The sequence below is a fragment of the Crocodylus siamensis genome, chromosome 6 (genome assembly GCF_052110815.1).
Source record: "Crocodylus siamensis isolate JL-2025a chromosome 6, ASM5211081v1, whole genome shotgun sequence".
Taxonomy (NCBI): Eukaryota; Metazoa; Chordata; order Crocodylia; family Crocodylidae; genus Crocodylus; species Crocodylus siamensis.
Genome location: NC_143400.1, coordinates 12,609,039 through 12,625,594, shown reverse-complemented (window position 1 = coordinate 12,625,594; position 16,556 = coordinate 12,609,039). Strand labels below are relative to the sequence as shown.

At 58.0% G+C, this 16,556-nt stretch overlaps 2 protein-coding genes across 4 annotated transcripts; one reads left to right on the top strand and one right to left on the bottom strand.

Moving 5' to 3' along the window:
* The first annotated feature begins 320 nt into the window (after positions 1 to 320).
* LOC149861112 (T-lymphocyte surface antigen Ly-9-like) lies at positions 321 to 4,152 on the top strand. Its single transcript, XM_090055978.1, has 6 exons — positions 321 to 443; positions 775 to 1,089; positions 1,169 to 1,453; positions 1,811 to 2,140; positions 2,805 to 3,065; positions 3,408 to 4,152. Exons 1-6 carry the CDS (start codon positions 386 to 388, stop codon positions 3,548 to 3,550), a joined length of 1,392 nt encoding a protein of 463 aa, XP_089912104.1. The 5' UTR covers positions 321 to 385; the 3' UTR covers positions 3,551 to 4,152.
* Positions 4,153 to 14,224: 10,072 nt separating this feature from the next.
* LOC149861111 (natural killer cell receptor 2B4-like) lies at positions 14,225 to 16,237 on the bottom strand. Of its 3 annotated transcripts, none has more exons than XM_090051392.1 (3): positions 16,127 to 16,237; positions 15,481 to 15,795; positions 14,225 to 14,349 (listed from the first exon to the last, which is right to left on the bottom strand). In XM_090051392.1, exons 1-3 carry the CDS (start codon positions 16,182 to 16,184, stop codon positions 14,225 to 14,227), a joined length of 498 nt encoding a protein of 165 aa, XP_089907518.1. In that variant the 5' UTR covers positions 16,185 to 16,237. The 3 variants fall into 3 exon arrangements, 1 of the variants encoding a protein (XP_089907518.1); XR_016442927.1 differs by lacking the exon at positions 14,225 to 14,349 and adding an exon at positions 14,728 to 15,400 and having other exon boundaries at positions 15,481 to 15,580; positions 16,127 to 16,198; XR_016442926.1 differs by lacking the exons at positions 14,225 to 14,349; positions 16,127 to 16,237 and adding an exon at positions 14,711 to 15,400 and having other exon boundaries at positions 15,481 to 15,605.
* Positions 16,238 to 16,556: the final 319 nt, after the last annotated feature.

The following is a 16,556-nucleotide window of genomic DNA, read 5'->3' as shown; positions in this document are numbered from 1 at the left end:
GCTGGGTTCTGGGGGGGAGTTTCTATGCTGGACGTGGCACTGCTGAGTCAGGGTTTTGCCAAGCCCCAGCAGGATCAGGCTGTGAGGGTGCTGGAAGGGAGACCCAGTATCTCATCACACTGCCCTGGGCCTCTTCTCACACGTCCTCTGCTGCTGGGCGATGGAGCCGCAGCCCAGCGCTGCTCAAGCCAACTTTCCCCTGCTTTATGCAGTGTTGCTTCCAATTGTGGGGTGCTCAGGACCTGCAGGATTCACCGCTCAAGGGAGAAGTCAGCCTGCTTCCTCCTTATTCATCATTTCTCCATCTGACTTCTTCAGCCGGGCCACATAGCCTTGCTCTGCACTGCCTGGTCTGCACTCGCCTGCCCTGCGCTGCTCAGCCGGGATGAAGGGGGCTCTCGGCCCCCTCCTGCTCTCCCTCCTTCTGCTCCTCCAAGCTGGAGGTGAGTGACAAGGGGCTGCTCTTGCCCCGGGTGCAGCCTGGGGCGAGCTCAAGCACGGGAGAGGGGGGTCTTTGGAGCAGAGATTGTCTGTGGGAGCTGTGTTTGTGCCCTGCTTTGCAGAGGGCAGCCCTGGGCTAGGACGAGGGTTATCATAAAGTAGTAGGAGTTTCCAAGGCGATGCATCTTTTCTACTTGCTCTGTAAAAAATGCAAGACATTTGGGCCTCTAAGTGCCCTTTGCTCTGGAGAGAAGTGTGCGGCAGCCAGTTTTTCCCAAAGGAGCTGAGGAGTCTGCGAACCCTTCTCTCCCCCTTGCCCTTCTGCACCCCCAGGTTGTCAAGAAGTAAAAGTGGTGGCTGCTGTTGGGGACACGGTTCAGCTGCAGCCCAAGACACGGCCGTCGTCCTGGGTGGCAATCAACTGGAAAGTGAAACTGCGTTCAGAGCACTACTGGATCCTCAGACACGATCAGAACGGCACCTTCCTCGCTCCGTACCAGCCCTTTGGTGACAGAGTCTCTTTCCACCCTGGGAATCTCTCGCTGCAGATTAACTCCGTCACGGAAAAAGAAAGCGGCCTCTACACCATGAACCTGACGCTGAGGGATGGCTCTGCAATCACCAGTAATTTTCGGCTGTTTGTGCTTGGTGAGTTTGGGGGTGCCACTTTCCCCCCGTGTTCACCCCCGGGGCACCCAGCCCCTCTCACTGGGACTTTTGCTTCCAGACCGTGTTCGGCAGCCCAAGATCAAGGCATCTACTTCCCAGGAGCGTGGACGCTGCTACATTACCCTGTCCTGCTTCGTGCCCAGAGCTGCCTGGGTCACCTACAGCTGGTCTCGGGGCGTCTCTTCAAGTCCAGCCCCAGAGGACCATTGGCTCCAAGAGCATGCCGATCTGCAGTTGGAGATCACTAAAAGTGGCAGTGACACCTTCTATCACTGCAATGTCAGCAATCTCATCAGCTGGGGCATGGCCACCATCAATGTCAAACCGCTGTGCAACTCCACAGGTAAGTGCCCCCTTTGCACCAGACATGTGAGGGGGGACAGGGATGTTTAGCATCTTCCTGGGTCCTGCGGAGCTGGTTCGTGAGCCTGGCCTGAATGAAACCAGGGGAAGGGGCCCAGCGTCCCTGAGGATGCTCTAGCTGCCCCAGCCTCCATCCTGCTCCGGCTCCTCCGGGAGCCTGGCACACAGGTGGGGCTGGGGCTCCGGCCTTGGGGTCCCGCATCTCTTCCTGCTCCTGGCAGCTGGCAAAGTCCTGGGCACTGCAGTCAGGGGTGCCTTGGGCTGGGAAAGGCAATGCCCGTGTGCATGGGATCCAGCACCGCTGCCCTCAATCTGTGTTGTTCCCCGTCAAATGCAGGGTGGTCTGGAGCAGGTGGAGACGCCGCCCCAACAGAGCTGGTCAGGAGTTGGGGAGACACGGTCACGTTTCCTTTCGAGATCCCGGCAGGGGAGACATTAGATAACGCTGCCTGGATGATTGGCACAGAGAGTCTAGCAACGGTGCTACCAGGAGACCCCCCGAGTGTTGATGTCGCAGACAGGCGCTATAGGGGCCGCCTGCATGTCCCCAGTGATGGCCTTTCACTGCACATCATGGACACGAGGCCGGAGGACGCAGGGTCCTACACAGTTAAAGTCAACACAGATAAAAGCCTATTCACCAGGCTTTTCACACTGGACATCTATGGTGAGTGCTAGCTTATTTTATTGTGTACCAAAAGTAACACTGACAATGCAGGAGTTAAAGAGTCCCTGCCCAGCAAGCTCCTGCACCAGTCTCTCCTCTGCAGTTGAAATGCAACAGCCTAGTTAATATAAAGGTCTGGAAGGGCACGGGAATGGGTATGGATACCCTCAGGGGATGTGAATCCCCCTCCCTGGAAGGGGCAGGATGAGCACTCGTCCTTGTGCCCAGTTCGGGGCAGCAGTCTCTGCTTTCCCTACATCTGCCAAGAGGGGGGCACTGGACAGATCCAGGCTCTGAGCATTACAGCTGCAGCTGGAATAAAGACACATTGTGCAGCGCCCTTGTCACCTCCACTCTAATAGCACACAAATGTGGATATTTCTGAGCAAGGACCCTTGGATAGAAATCTTAGTCCTCAGGGGTATCTCACACGGGACACATCCCTGCGGGGGTCTTCCACCCCCAGAGCCTCCTACAGGGAGCATCCAACATCGCCTGGGGGGGCGCTAATAGACCTTTATCTTTTCTTCTCTGTCACCTGGTGTCTCAGGTGCTCTGCTCTCCTGGAAGTGTCTCAGGTAATTGCTTGCAGGACAGCAGGGTGCTATTTACTTTCCTTCACACCTGTATCCTCCCATTTACAGTTCCTTTCTTCTACCTGCAGAGCGGCTGCCCCAGCCCAGGATTTACTGCGATGCCCAGAGCTGTGCGAATGGGCTCTGTAACACCACCCTCAGCTGCACCATCCCCAGAGGAGGCAACAACATGACCTACAGCTGGAGCCCCCCACAACCCCCCAGTACGACCCCTCAAGGATCCACCGCGGTCATCTCTCACCCAGATCTTCCAGTGAACGTCACATGCACAGCGCACAACCCCGCCAGCAACAACTCCACGACGGCCTCGGTCAAGGCCCTTTGTGCAGGTAACATGCCCTGTGGGGCGGCGCCACGCGGCCTGCACCTGGGGAGAATGGGCCTCGGGGTGCAGGGTGTTGGGGGGCCTCAAGACATCTGACTCTGGGCAGATGCTGCACCGCTCTCCCCCCCAAATCCCTCCCCTGCAGATTTGCTCTGACCCTGCTACCCAGGGAGCCACATGCACCATCTCTGTGCAGGGAGTACTCAGCCCTGGAGCTCCCTGCAGGGCTCCTCCAGACTCTAGAGGGACCCCAGGGGCTGGCCCTATCCCTGCTGCCCCCCAGGGCAAACAGCGCGGGGCAGCACCAGTCACTCCCCCCTGGCTCTGACCCTCTGCCTTGCTCTAGTTCCAGCATACATGTCTGCCCAGGCCTCATCGCTGTCCTACTGCCGGGCCAAGGGGCTCGTCCTGCTGGTGGTGCTGGGGGCGCTGATCACCGGCACCGTGGCGGTGCACATCATGGCTGGCAAGCAGCGGAAACAGGACTGAGCAGGGCCCAGCCCACCCCAGCCCTGCTCCGCTCCGGGAGGGAAGGACGAGGGGAGGCTGCAGCGCGGAGGAGAAGCAGCCGGTGGGCTGCAGGGTCCAACTCCACGTGTCGGAGACCAGTTCCTAAAGCGGCACGGGCGCCCTGGAGAAGTGCCACCCCATCGCTGCCTCCTCCCCTGCCCGGCGCGGGCGACAGCCCACGGCCCCCAGGCTGCAGGGCAGTAACCGGCTGGGCTCAGGGCCCGCAGACACGGGCAAGACACCACACCGCTGTCCCGGGGGCAGCTGCAGCCTCAAAACCGACCTTCCCTCCTCCGCACTGTCTGTGTCTGAACCCTCAGGGTCAGTCCTGCCCCCGCTCCCCAAGAGCCCCATGAGGTTGCCCCGTGGCCCCCGGGACTTGTTCAGCCATCAGTACTGTGGGTGCCAACGTCCCGGGGAAGCAGGCTCTGCACTGGCAGGGCTAATGCCCATGCACCTCGCCCCCACCCCCAACACACACTTTATTGCTTTGGATTTACTATAGTTTGTAACTGTTGAAAATACAGTTCATTTTTAATTTCGGGTTGTATCTGTAAGGGTTCAATAAACTTGCTTCTCATTTAGGAAACCTGTGTATCTGTACCTGGTACAAGTCTCAATACAGTGTCACTGGATGCAACAGCCTCCCCGCCCCCCCCCGCGCACTCGTGTCACCCGGGGCACTGCTGTCCCTGCGTCCAGACCAGTTTGGACTAGAGGGGACTGATGCTGTCCCCAGGAGGAGGATGGCTCCTGCCTCAAGCTCCTCTGGCCCCTGCCTGGCACTCAGACAGCAGTTGCCAGTCCTGGGGACCCCCCAGCAGAGCCCGGCCTAGTGCCAGCAGGGTGGGCACTACATCGCTGCCTGGCACAGCCCCAGGGCCCTCAGCCGGCATCCCCGCCCCTGCCTAACTCCTGCCTCCCTGCCCCCAGCTCAGCAGAGATGCCCCCGGCACGCAGCCGTGCCCACCTCTGTCCAGGCTGCGCTGCCTGGTGCCTCCTATGGCAACCCCCGGGGGCACCGGCTGCCTTGTGGGTCCTCTGCACCCTGGACACGGCTGCTCCGGCTGAGACGCGCTCAGTGCCCGGTCCAGGCTGGGGCTGCAGGGCAGAGGCACCGGCAGAGCTGGGGGCCAGACACTGGACGTGGCCCGTGGGGCTCCGCACTGCCCCCCCCGCGAAGGCAGCTCCTGCCCTCAGTGCCGCCACCTTCCCTGTGGGCAGTCCGTGCCAGGGGCCTCCATGTGCACCCGGGAGCGGTGTCCCTGCCCCGCCGCCTCCAGGCCCCGGCCCTGCCACCAGCCCAGGATGCCCGGGGCCCTGCGCCGTCTCCTGTTCCTCCTGACCTCGCCTAGCAGGGAAATGCTGTGCCCAGGCCGGCGGGTTTCCTCCTAGGGGAGCAGCACTTTCTTGGCGGGGGAGTACCCGGACCCGGGTCGTGCAGAAATACCCACCACCCACCTCCACTCCTGTCTCTGTGCCGGTACTTCGTGCTACAGAGGTGACAGAACCAGTATGAGGTTTTCTCCTCTGCAGCTGTGCACATCTATGTTTCACAACTATGAAACTATGAATCTATCTCTTGACCCTGCCATGAGCGCCCTGCACCCTGTTCGGCCAGTGCCAGACCGCAGAGGAGAAGCAGCTTGAGGCAGGAAGCACATGGCCCTGGTGTGGAAGTGTCTGCAGCGTGGAAGATGCCACTCAGTCATGTCTCTGCAAGCTCCCACTGTACCAGGGCAAGGGCAGAGGCCCCCGCTGAAAATCCACTGTATTTCAGACCTCTCCTGGCTTGTAATCACATCCTCCTGACTCAGGTCTCCTGTTCTTAGCAGGGCATCTGTGTGGGTCAGTCTCACCGGGAGCAATTTTGCTTTCTACTAATGTCCTCCCTGCTGGATGCACTAATGTCGCAGGTGATGTATAGGGAGGGTACATGCACCCCTGGAGATTGGTCACTGCTGACACTGCTGCCGGTGTCTGCAGGTGGTCCCTGCTCGCCACTCCGCACTTGCCACTGACACCTCCGCGGCCACCTGTGGGTGGCCCCCACTCAGCCCACTCTTGCCACTGACGTCACCGCGGCTGCCTGTGGGGAGTCCCCACTTGCAACCACCACGCCTGTTCTGGGGAGGAAGAAGGCTCTGTTCTCACACTTCTCCATGGAGATGTTGGCCTGGTTCCTTCTAACTCAAGTCTCTGTCTGACTCCTTCCAGTTTCACTCCCTCCTGCCTGCTCACCCTTCAGATGCCTGCCATGATGGAAGAAGCTCTTTGTCCCTTTCTGCTGTGCCTCCTCCTGCATTTCCAAGCTCAGGGGAAGTGCCCAGGGGCTGCATTTAGCCCTGGTCCAGCCAGAAGAAGTCACAGAACCACAGAAAATGAGGGTGAGAAGGGACCTCAGGAGCTCAATGAGTCCAACCCCCTGCTCAAAGCAGGACCAGCCCCAGCTAGATCATCCCAGCCACAGCTTTGTCTACCTGGACCTTAAAAACCACTAGGATGGAGACTGCACCACCTCTCTGGGAAACCTGGGGGTGAACACAGGCTGCTTGTTTCTACAAAGCATGGATGGTTTCTGGCCTTGCCATGGTGCTGTTCATTCTGGTGCTGCCCCAGCACGGGAACTCCTGGGAGCTGCAGCCACATAGGCACTTCTACTGGTATCAGCACTCTCCAAAAACAGGAGCCAGCCAATTAAACAATTGTAATGTGATGCTCACTCCTTTCCTCTCTGCTTAGTTCAGACTTTAATCGGCGAACCATCAAAGAAAAATGGTTTGAAGCTATACAATTAAACAGCATAAAGCAAGACAGAAGTGCCAGCAAGGTGTGCAGTCCAGAGAAAATGCAGAAACTATCCTGCACCACGAGCACGTGAGTGAAGGACACATGCTTGGTGATACCTGAGGCAACTCTGATGTTGATGGCCTTCAGCTCCGAAAAATGCAAGGTACTCTGCCTTGGGAAGAAAAAAGTGCAGCAAGCTTATAAGCTCGACAGTGCTACGCTTGCTAGCACCATGGCCGAAAGGGACGTGGGGGTCATGACTGACCACAAGATGAATATGAGCCATGAATGTGATGTTGCAGCCAGCAAAGCGAGCAAAACTCTGTCTTGCATCCATAGACGCTTCTCCAAGAAATCCCAAGATGTCATCCTCCCGCTGTACTCGGCCTTGGTTAGGCTGCAGCTGGAGTACTGCATCCAGTTCTGGAGTCCACACTTTAAAAAGGATGTGAAGAAGCTTGAGAGAGTCGAGAGGAGAGCCATGCGCATGATCAGAGGGCAGGAAAACAGGCCTTATGATGAGAGGCTGAGAGCTGCGGAAGCAAGGGTCTATCACCAAGGAGGATTACACCTCCATTGCTCAGGATTGCAGGGACGCTGTTAGGAAGACCAAGGCAGAGCTGGAGCTAGGGCTAGCGACCAGAATTAAGGCTAATAAAAAGTCCTTTTTCAAAAACATAAGAAGTAAGAAGAAGGCACCAGGTAGTGTGGGGCCCGTACAGGATAGGCTTGGCAATCTGGTGCTTGCAGCAAACAAAAAAGCTGACCTCTTTAACTAATTCTTTGCCTCCATATTCCTGAGCAGGGTTACAGACGGACCGAGGGGAGGCACTGCGATGCCTAGGGTCAGGGACAACTTATTTAGGGAATTTTTGGAGGGGCTGGACTTGTTTAAATCAGTAGGTCCAGATGCTCTTCACCCGAGGGTGCTGTGGGAATTGGTGGGGGTCATAGTGGGGCCCCTGGCATGGCTCTATGAGCGCTTGAAAAATACTTGCATAGTGGGGCACTGGCCAGGTATCAGAGGGTTGGAAAAGGGCCGATGTGGTCCCCATTTACAAGAAGGGGAGAAAAGAGGACCCTGGCAATTATAGGCCAGTCAGTCCTGCCTCGGTCCTTGGGAAGACCTTTGAGAAAATTGTCAAGGAGCACATCTGCAAGGGCCCAGCACGGCAGGTAATGCTCAGGGACAACCAACACAGGTTCATTGAGGGCAGGTCCTTCCAGACTATCCTGGTTTCTTTTTATGATCAGGTCACGAAGTCCCTGGACATGGGTGTTGGGGTGGATGTCGTCTTCCCGGACTTCAAGAAGGCCTTTGACATGGTTTCCCACCACGTTCTCTTCAAAAACTTGGTGACTGCGGCATTGATGCTTACACAGGCAGATGTGTGGCAAATTGGCTGGATGGTCACACCCAGAGAGTGGTGGTGGACAGGTCTTTGTCGACCTGGAGGGATGTGGGCCGTGGGGTCCCCCAGGGCTGGGTCCTGGGGTCTCTACTGTTCAACATCTTTATCAGCGATCTGGATGTGGGTGCGGAAAGCACGCTGTCCAAATTCACTGACAACACCAAGATGTGGGGCGAGGTGGGCACGCTGAAGGGGAGGGACAGCATCCAGCTAGATCTAGACAGGTTATGGAGGTGGGTGGATGAGAATAGGATGGAGTTCAATGCAGACAAGTGTAAGGAGCTGCACCTAGTGAGAAGGAACCAGCAACACAGCTATGGGCTGGGATCACCCCTCTTGTCAACACAGTGGCAGAAAGGGATCTTGGAGTCATTGCTGACTCCAGGACGAACATGAGCCGCCAGTGTGAGGATGTGGTTAGTAAGGCTAGCCGCACCATGTCGTGCATCCACAGATGCATCACAAGCTGGTCTAGGGAAGTGATCCTTCCCCTTTATGCAGCATTGGTCAGACTGCACTTGGAGTACCGCGTCCAGTTCTGGGCGCCGCACTTCAGGAGGGATGTGGCTAGCATTGAGAGGGTCCAGAGAAAGGCCACTTGCACGGTCAAGGGGCAGCAGGGCAGGCCTATGAAGAGAGGCTAAAGGGCCTTAATCTATCCAGCTTCCACAAGAGAAGGCAGAGGGGGTGGCCATTTACAAACTCACCTGGGGGGGACCAGTGGGAATTGGGGGAGGCTCTGTTCCCCCGAGCACCACCTGGGGTTACTAGGAATTACAGCCACAAATTGTTGGAGCAGGTTCGGGCTGGACATCAGGAGACATTACTGTATGGTGATGGTGTGGCAGAAAGCCACCTTGGTTTCTCCCCAAAATCTCTGCCCTGTGACTATGTGATTAGATGGGCCAGCAGAGGAGTCACACCTCAGCCATTCTCTAGGTAACCTGAGCTGGCTGCAGTCCTGAGGGAGGGGGGAAACCTGCTCCCTCTGCCTACGTGACTGGCATCCGCCACCTGGGTGAGGGGCATCTACCTGGGGAGCTGGAACCTGCCTGGTAACAGGTGATGTGATATAAATTGGTTGGCTGACAGCCAACTGGGGCTGACCTCCACTGGCCCAGGTGAATGAGGTCACAGGGGCTATATAGGTTGTGGGGGGGAGGAGGCTCGCTCTCTTCGGCCATGAGGTGAAGCAGCAGCCAAGCAGGGGAGACAGAGGAGCCTTACCATCGGGACCTAGCTCTCTCTCTCACCCCCAGACTCCAGAGGGGAAACTGGAGAACTCTGGAAGATGCTTGTGAGGAAGCTACTCAATCGGATTAGATATCTAGCTGGCAGTAACACAGATGTGTGATCAAAAGGCTACCTCAGCCACACTGTTTGCTCTCTAGGATTTCTAAGATATTGCTCAACCCTGTACCCTAGTTTCCCCTACCCCTTGTAATCAATAAAGTTCTCCTTTGTGACCGGTGTGGGAGACTTATTGCAGGGTGGGTCTAAATTATGCCTAAGAGACCCCTTAGGTCTGTGGACTAAAGGAGACTTTACTTTTTGGCCCCCGACTTGGGGAAGTGCCCCAAGTGCCTGTACTGGGTCAAGTACCTGTCGGACTACTAGGCCTGTGTTTCCCCGAGGACACAGGGCCGAGACAGTCCCTTCTCGGGGTGGTGGTGGCAACGTTACCCCCAGACTAGCGAGTGTGCTCTGGGAGAGGGGTCGGCCAAGCATAAGGCGCCCCTAGGGAGGCATTTGGAGTCTGGCAGGTGGTCGGGCGCAGGGAGGTGGCCAGCTCAATGCAGGAGCGCCCCCTACTGGCCTGCCACAGAGGGCTGCCAGGCTCTGGAAGGGGCTCCCCAGGGAGGTGGTGCTCTCTCCTACTTTGGAGGTCTTCAAGAGCAGGCTGGACAGATGTTTGGCTGGGGTGATATGATCCCGGCACCTGTTCCTGTCCGGGGCAGGGGGTTGGACCTGATGACCTGTTTAGGTGTGACAGACAGAACCAAAGAAATTAATAAGCAATAAATATGTGCTTCTTGGAGGCATTTGGAATTTTTGTCTAATATAAAGCTTGTAAGTTTGTAACCCGCAAATGTAACTTGCCTGTCATAAGTTTAACCAAAATGATAAAACCAATTGTTTGTGGAACTGACTAGGCCCAAAGGCAAAGCTATAGCTGCAAGATTAGCTGACCTAATGTTTTTTGCTCAGAGTTCAGCCTTGATGATAAAAACTGGATTCAACTGCCTGGCACACCCGGCACATTCCAGGAAAGCACGTCTCAAGAAAGTGTAGTCAGAGAAAACCAAAAAGGGGTTGAATAATGGTAATTTCAAATCTAAAAATGCTGCAATGTAATTTGTTTATTGGATAAACCCGAGTCTGGGTAGTAACCTTTTATAATAATTTTTAACACCTTTTAATCCCATAGGGTAACAGTTATAGGGCACGATTGTGAGTGGCTCTAAAGCCAAGAGATTAGCATAAAACTAGGTACAAAAAGTGCATGTGTCAGGTGACCAGCAGGAAGGAGGGAACAGGACGGTCATTACTTTTCCACACCCGACTCCGAATTCCCGGTGTGAGTGAGGATCGGATCCTGATCAAGGGACCTTCCCTGGTAATCCCTCCGACAGCCTCAATCAGGGACGCCTGCCTTTGCTGGAATCACTTGGCGAGCCCCTGGCATTGAGGGACTACCAATAAATTGCCAATCCATGCCTGTCTATTTGTTGTTTTAAACAGCCTGGCGGCTGATACCCTTGCAGTGCCCAGCTGGCCTGTGACAGATTAATCCATTTGTCTGTTATTATTATCTGTTATTATTCATGATGTTATTATTATCGCTTCTCGGCCTCTTCAAGGCTCAGATCAAGTTTAGCTCTTTAATACTGCATTATCTGCTTATTGCATTTATCTTTCTGTTAACTGTTGTGTGTGTCAGCTATAATAAATTTGCCTTTGCATCTCTCCCAACTCTGCCTCCTCCATCCTGAACCAAACAGCCCAGTGGCTGATACAGTGGCAGCACCCAGCCAGCCTGCAAGTAAATAGATACGCTCACAGTGCCCAGCTGGCCCGTGCCATTTAGGTCCCTCCGAACCCTAAGGGCTACGACGCGGGCGGCATAAACCAGCGCTGCCCAGGGGCAGCCCCTGCTTGGCCCCTCATCCAGCGCAGTGGCACAGCGCAGCGAGCCCTCGGGACCCAGGAATTCAGCTGCTTGCTGGATGCAAGACTGGCCCCCAAGCTGCAGGCGCCTGCCCCTTTCCACCCTCGGCACTGGCTGATGCTGCTTGGGTGGGCAGGTCGGAGCAGCCCAGCACCTAGGACCTGCCCCGCCAGCACGCAGCTTGAAGCCCTGGCACTCAGGGGCCTGGTGCCGGCCCCGGGCAGCCTGTCCCCGCAGCTGCGCGCCCTGGTCTCGGCCGGGGAAGCGGGAGCGGCTCCGGGCTGCCCGACAGGCCCCGGCCCCGGCCCGGCGCCAGGGGGAGGGGGCCCCGGGCCCCGCTCCGTGCGGACACCGCCCCCCCCCCCCCGCCGCTGCGGGGCTCGCCCTGCCCCCCCCGCGGCAGGGGCGGCGCGGGCCCGGGGCTGCCGGGCACACAGCGCCGAGCACCCGCCCGGGCTGCCTGCCGGGGGGCCGAGCCGGCTCACGGGGCGGTTGGGGGCCCGCAGGTCTGCGGGGGTCGGTCCTAGCCGGGTCAGACACGGACCTGCGGGGGGAGGTGCTCCGAGGCCGCAGCTTGTTTCACGGTTTGCTGTAAAAGTCTCCCACGCACAGACATGAAGGGATGTCTAGACACACCTTGTGGTCACTCTACAACGCCTGGCACCGTTCCCGCTGCGGCACCGTCTCCCTCCAGCCCCGCCTCAGCCCAGGCCCTGGGCGCGGGGTCTCACGCTCGGGTCATTCGCTGTCCCCTGCGCAGGAGGACCCACCGCGGCGGACACTGCTGCTGTCCTCGTCGCTGTCCCCGCTGGGGTGGTCTCCACCTCCGCTTCGCTGCCCCTTCCCTTCCCCGGGTCCTGACGGCGCCTGTGCCAGGTGTCCCTCTGCCAGGCGGGTCTGGCAGGGGAGAGATTAGACATTGCTGGCTGGACTGTTTGCGAGGGGGGTGGCGGGGGCTGTTGTGTCCGACGGGGCTGTGCTGGGTCTTGTACCAGGTACAGAGACTACGGCACGGGTGTCCTAAATGAGAAGCAAGTTTATTGCACCCTGTCGGACACAACCCGAAATGAATAATGAAGCATTTTCAGCGGTTGTAATTATAGAGCTGCGGTGTGCGCAAGGCGAGAAAAGATGCGACCAGCCCAAGCCTGACCGGAGGTGACGTCGCTGCATGGCCAATCCACGAGCTCCCGACTTTTGTCTGCGACATGGGTGTTAGATCCGCGACCGGAGAGACCAGGACGAGGTGCAGAAGTGCGCGCACCCTCCCCTCCTCTACATACCAGATCGCTTGCATTTCTTAATACAGAAAATCAACCCAAGCCTTCCCTCCAATGCATATTAACAGTCATGCAATCACAGACAATGGGGGTGGGAAGGGACCTTGGGGGGTCACATCTAGTCCAACCCCCTGCTCAAAGGAGGACCAGCCCGGACTAGATCATCCCAGCCAAGGCTTTGTTTACCTGGATCTTGAAAACCTCCCTGGACGGAGATTGCACCACTTTTCTGGGTAATATGTCTCAGTGTTTCACCAGCCTCCTCATGACAAAGATCTTAATCTAACCTCAACTTCCCCTGCTGCAGCTTGAGCCCGTTGCTCCTTGTCCTGTCATCTGCCCCCACTGAGATCAGCCCAGCTCCAGCCTCTTTGCAACCCCCTGCAGGGAGCTGAAGTCTATTCAACACCCCCGCCTCAGTCTTCTCTTCTCTAGACTAAACATGCCCATTTCCCTCAGCCTCTCCTCAAAAGTCCTGTGCTCCAGCCCCCCAACCACTTTTGTTGTCATGTGCTGCACTCTCCAACGTGTCCACGTCCTTTCTGTAGTGGGGGGCCCAAAACTGGACACAGGACTCCAGGTGTGGCCTGCCCAGTGCTGAATAGAGGGAAGAATCACTTCCCTTGACCTGCCGGCAACGCTCCTACCAGTGCAGCCCAGGGTGCCGTTAGCCTTCTTGGCAACAAGGGCTCACTGCTGACTTATATCCGTCTTCTTGCCCACCGTCACCCCAGGTCCTTTTCTGTGTAGCTGCTGCCCAGCCAGTCGGCCCTGGCCTGTCCTGCCTCATGGGATTGCTCCGTCCTAAGTGCAGGACTTTGCACTTGTCCTTGTTGAACCTCATGGGAGGCCCGGTCCGCCGATGTGTCTAGGTCACTCTGAATCCTAGCCCTACCTCCAGAGTATCTACTGCTCCTCCCAGCTTGGTGTCATCTGCAATCTTGCTGAGGGTGCGCTGCATCCCATCCTCCCGGTTGTTGATGAAGACCTTGAACAAAACCGGCTCCACGACCGACCCCTGAGGCACTGCTCTTGGTACCGGCTGCTTTGCTAAATGTGGTTGCGGTTTAATGGGGAGTCTCTATTCCAAGGTCATCTTTTCATTGCGAGGTGGGGGTAGGTTTGCTCTCACTGTTCCTCTTTTGCTCAAGCTATATTTTGCCCAGGCTATATTTATTCAATTTAGTTTGCCAACTCTCCAATTTGTTTTAAGCCAGGGACAGTATTGTTCCATCTGCTCCTTTCCCTGGATGCTTGTCTCAACCACAAGCTAAACATGCAGCTTAAGCTAAGCACAAAGATCAAAACCTGGGCCTGAAGGCCTCTGGGTCCCAACACAGCACCCTGCGGGGTCCCTGCTCCTGGGTCCAAGCCTGTGTAAAGCCTCCATATAGGCCCCAGAGCCGGTGTCTGCAGGAGCAGCAGGACGAGTCCCCTGGCCCAGCAGTGTCCTGGCTGGGTAGAGGAGCAGAAGCAGGGACCAGGCCAGGCACCTGGGAGGGCATGTGCCCAGGGCAGGCATCCAAGAGGGGAAAGAAATGCAGGGGCAGGGGGCAAGGCTGGCCAGGAGCTCCCCTCTGCCACGGGTGGATTGGGCTGGGTTCACTGCAAAGGGGAAATGGTACGGGTGGGGTAAGGGGTGGATTGTGGGCACTAGCCCTGCCAGTGGAGAGCCTGGCATGCAGGGACTGTGACATGGGCAATGCTGATGGCTGAGCGTGCCCTGAGGGCTGTGGGGCAGCCCCTAGGGCTCTGGCAAGGGTGGGGGGAGCATTGCCCCTGACAGGGTTCAGAGGCAGAAGCAGTACAGAGGAGAAAAGGTTTGTTTAGAGGCTGCAGAGGGTGCCCATGGGCCTGTAGTGCTGGGCACTCCATTAGGGACTGGCCTCTGACACTCAGAGATGGACCCTGCAGACCCAGAGCCTGCTTCTGCTCTGTGCTGCAGCCTCCCCCAGGCTTTCGGTCCCAGAGGGAAGCAGGGTCCATGTGGGCTGGGCCCTGCTCAGTCCCGTTTCTCTTGGTTGCCAGCCATGACATGCACTGCCACGGTCCCGGTGATCAGCGCCCCCAGCACCACCAGCAGGACGAGCCCCTTGGCCCGGCAGTAGGACAGCGAGGAGGCTGGAACTAGAGCAAGGCAGTGGGTCAGAGCCGGGGAGAGGGGCTGGGTGCCCTGGGGGCTGAGCATGGGGGGAGGGGGCAGGGGGCGGGACAGCAGCACCCTGCAACTCACCAAGCACAAACAGCCGAAAATTATTGGTGACATTAGAGCCACATCTACGCCCTTTCCCAGCAGGCCCCATGGCCCCATGCTCCAGCACAACCTACTCCTGCTCCCCCCGCATGGCCCAGCCTGGGAAGGAGGCAGCGAGGCCGTGCCGAGGGCGCCCCCACGCCACTGCTCTGGCGCACGGCTTTGCTGCGTCCATCTGGGCTTGGCGTGTGCGGGGGGAGGGGGAGGCAGGACGTGCTTGGGTGGTGCCCTTGGGCGGCTGGGAGAGGGTGTAGACCTCCAGGCAGACCAGCCACGTGCCTGGCCCCGGGGCAGCCCCACTGGGAGAATGCCACGGCTGGGGACCCCTGGCTTCAGGTCCCTGGCTCTGGGGCAGCCCACCCAGGGGGACTGCCACAGCGCTGGCACAACGGTGCTCCCAGCTCTGCGGCTTCCCACCAGGGTGCCGGAGGCCGGAGCCCCGGCCCCAGCAGTGTGCCAGGCTCCCAGAGGAGCCGGAGCGGGATGGAGGCCGGGGCAGCTAGAGCATCCTCAGGGACGCTCGGCCCCTTCCCCTGGTTTCATTCAGGCCAGGCTCATGAACCAGCTCCGCAGGACCCAGGAAGATGCTAAACATCCCTGTCCCCCCTCACATGTCTGGTGCAAAGGGGGCACTTACTTGTGGAGTTGCACAGAGGTTCGACATCGATGGTGGCCACGCCCGAGCTGACGGGATTGCTGACATTGCAGTGATAGAAGGTGTCGCTGCCGCTTTTAGTGATCTCCAACTGCAGATCGGGTACATCCTCTGGGAGCTGATGGTCGTCTGGGGCTGGACTTGAAGATACGCCCCGAGACCAGCTGTAGGTGACCCAGGCATCTCTGGGCACGAGCAGGACAGGGTAATGTAGCAGCGTCCACGCTCCTGGGTAGTAGATGCCTTGATCTTGGGCTGCCGGACACGGTCTGGAAGCAAAAGTCCCAGTGAGAGGGGCTGGGTTCCCCCGGGGGTGAACACGGGGGGGAGGCGGCACCCCCAAACTCACCAAGCACAAACAGCCGAAAATTACTGGTGATTGCAGAGCCATCCCCCAGCGTCAGGTCCATGGTGTAGAGGCCGCTTTCTTTCTCCGTGACGGAGTTAATCTGCAGCGAGAGATTCCCAGGGTGGAAAGAGACTCTGTCACCAAAGGGCCAGTAATGGAGCGAGGAGGTGCCGTTCTGATCGTGTCTGAGGATCCAGTAGCTCTCTGAACGCAGTTTCACTTTCCAGGTGATTGCCACCCAGGACGACGGCCGTGTCTTGGGCTGCAGCTGAACCGTGTCTCCAACAGCAGCAAACACTTTTACTTCTTGACAACCTGGGGGTGCAGAAGGGCAAGGGGGAGAGAAGGGTTCGCAGACTCCTCAGCTCCTTTGGGAAAAACTGGCTGCCGCACACTTCTCTCCAGTGCTAAGGGCACTTAGAGGCAAGCCGTGTCTTGCCTTTTTACAGAACAAGTAGAAAAGATGCATCGCCCTGGATGCTCCTGCGGCTTTATGATAACCCTCGTCCTAGCCCAGGGCTGCCCTCTGCAAAGCAGGGCACAAACACAGCTCCCTAAGACAGTCTCTGCTCCAAAGACCCCCCTCTCCCGTGCGTGAGCTCGCCCCAGGCTGCACCCGGGGCAAGAGCAGCCCCTTGTCACTCACCTCCAGCTTGGAGGAGCAGAAGGAGGGAGAGCAGGAGGGGGCCGAGAGCCCCCTTCATCCCGGCTGAGCAGCGCAGGGCAGGCGAGTGCAGACCAGGCGGTGCAGAGCAAGGCTCTGTGGCCAGGCTGAAGAAGTCAGATTGAGAAATGATGAATAAGGAGGAAGCAGGCTGACGTCCCCCTTGAGCGGTCAGTCCTGCAGGCCCTGAGCACCCCACGAGTGCAAGCAACGCTGCATAAAGCAGGGAGAGGTGGTCTGGGCGGGGCTGGGCTGCGGCTCCATCACCCAGCAGCAGGGGAAGTGTGAGAAGAGGCCCAGGGCAGTGTGACAGGATGCTGGGCCCCCACTTCCAGCACCCTTACGCCCCGATCCTGCTGGGGCTTGGCCAAACCCTGACTCAGCGGTGCCACGTGCAGCATAGAAACCCACT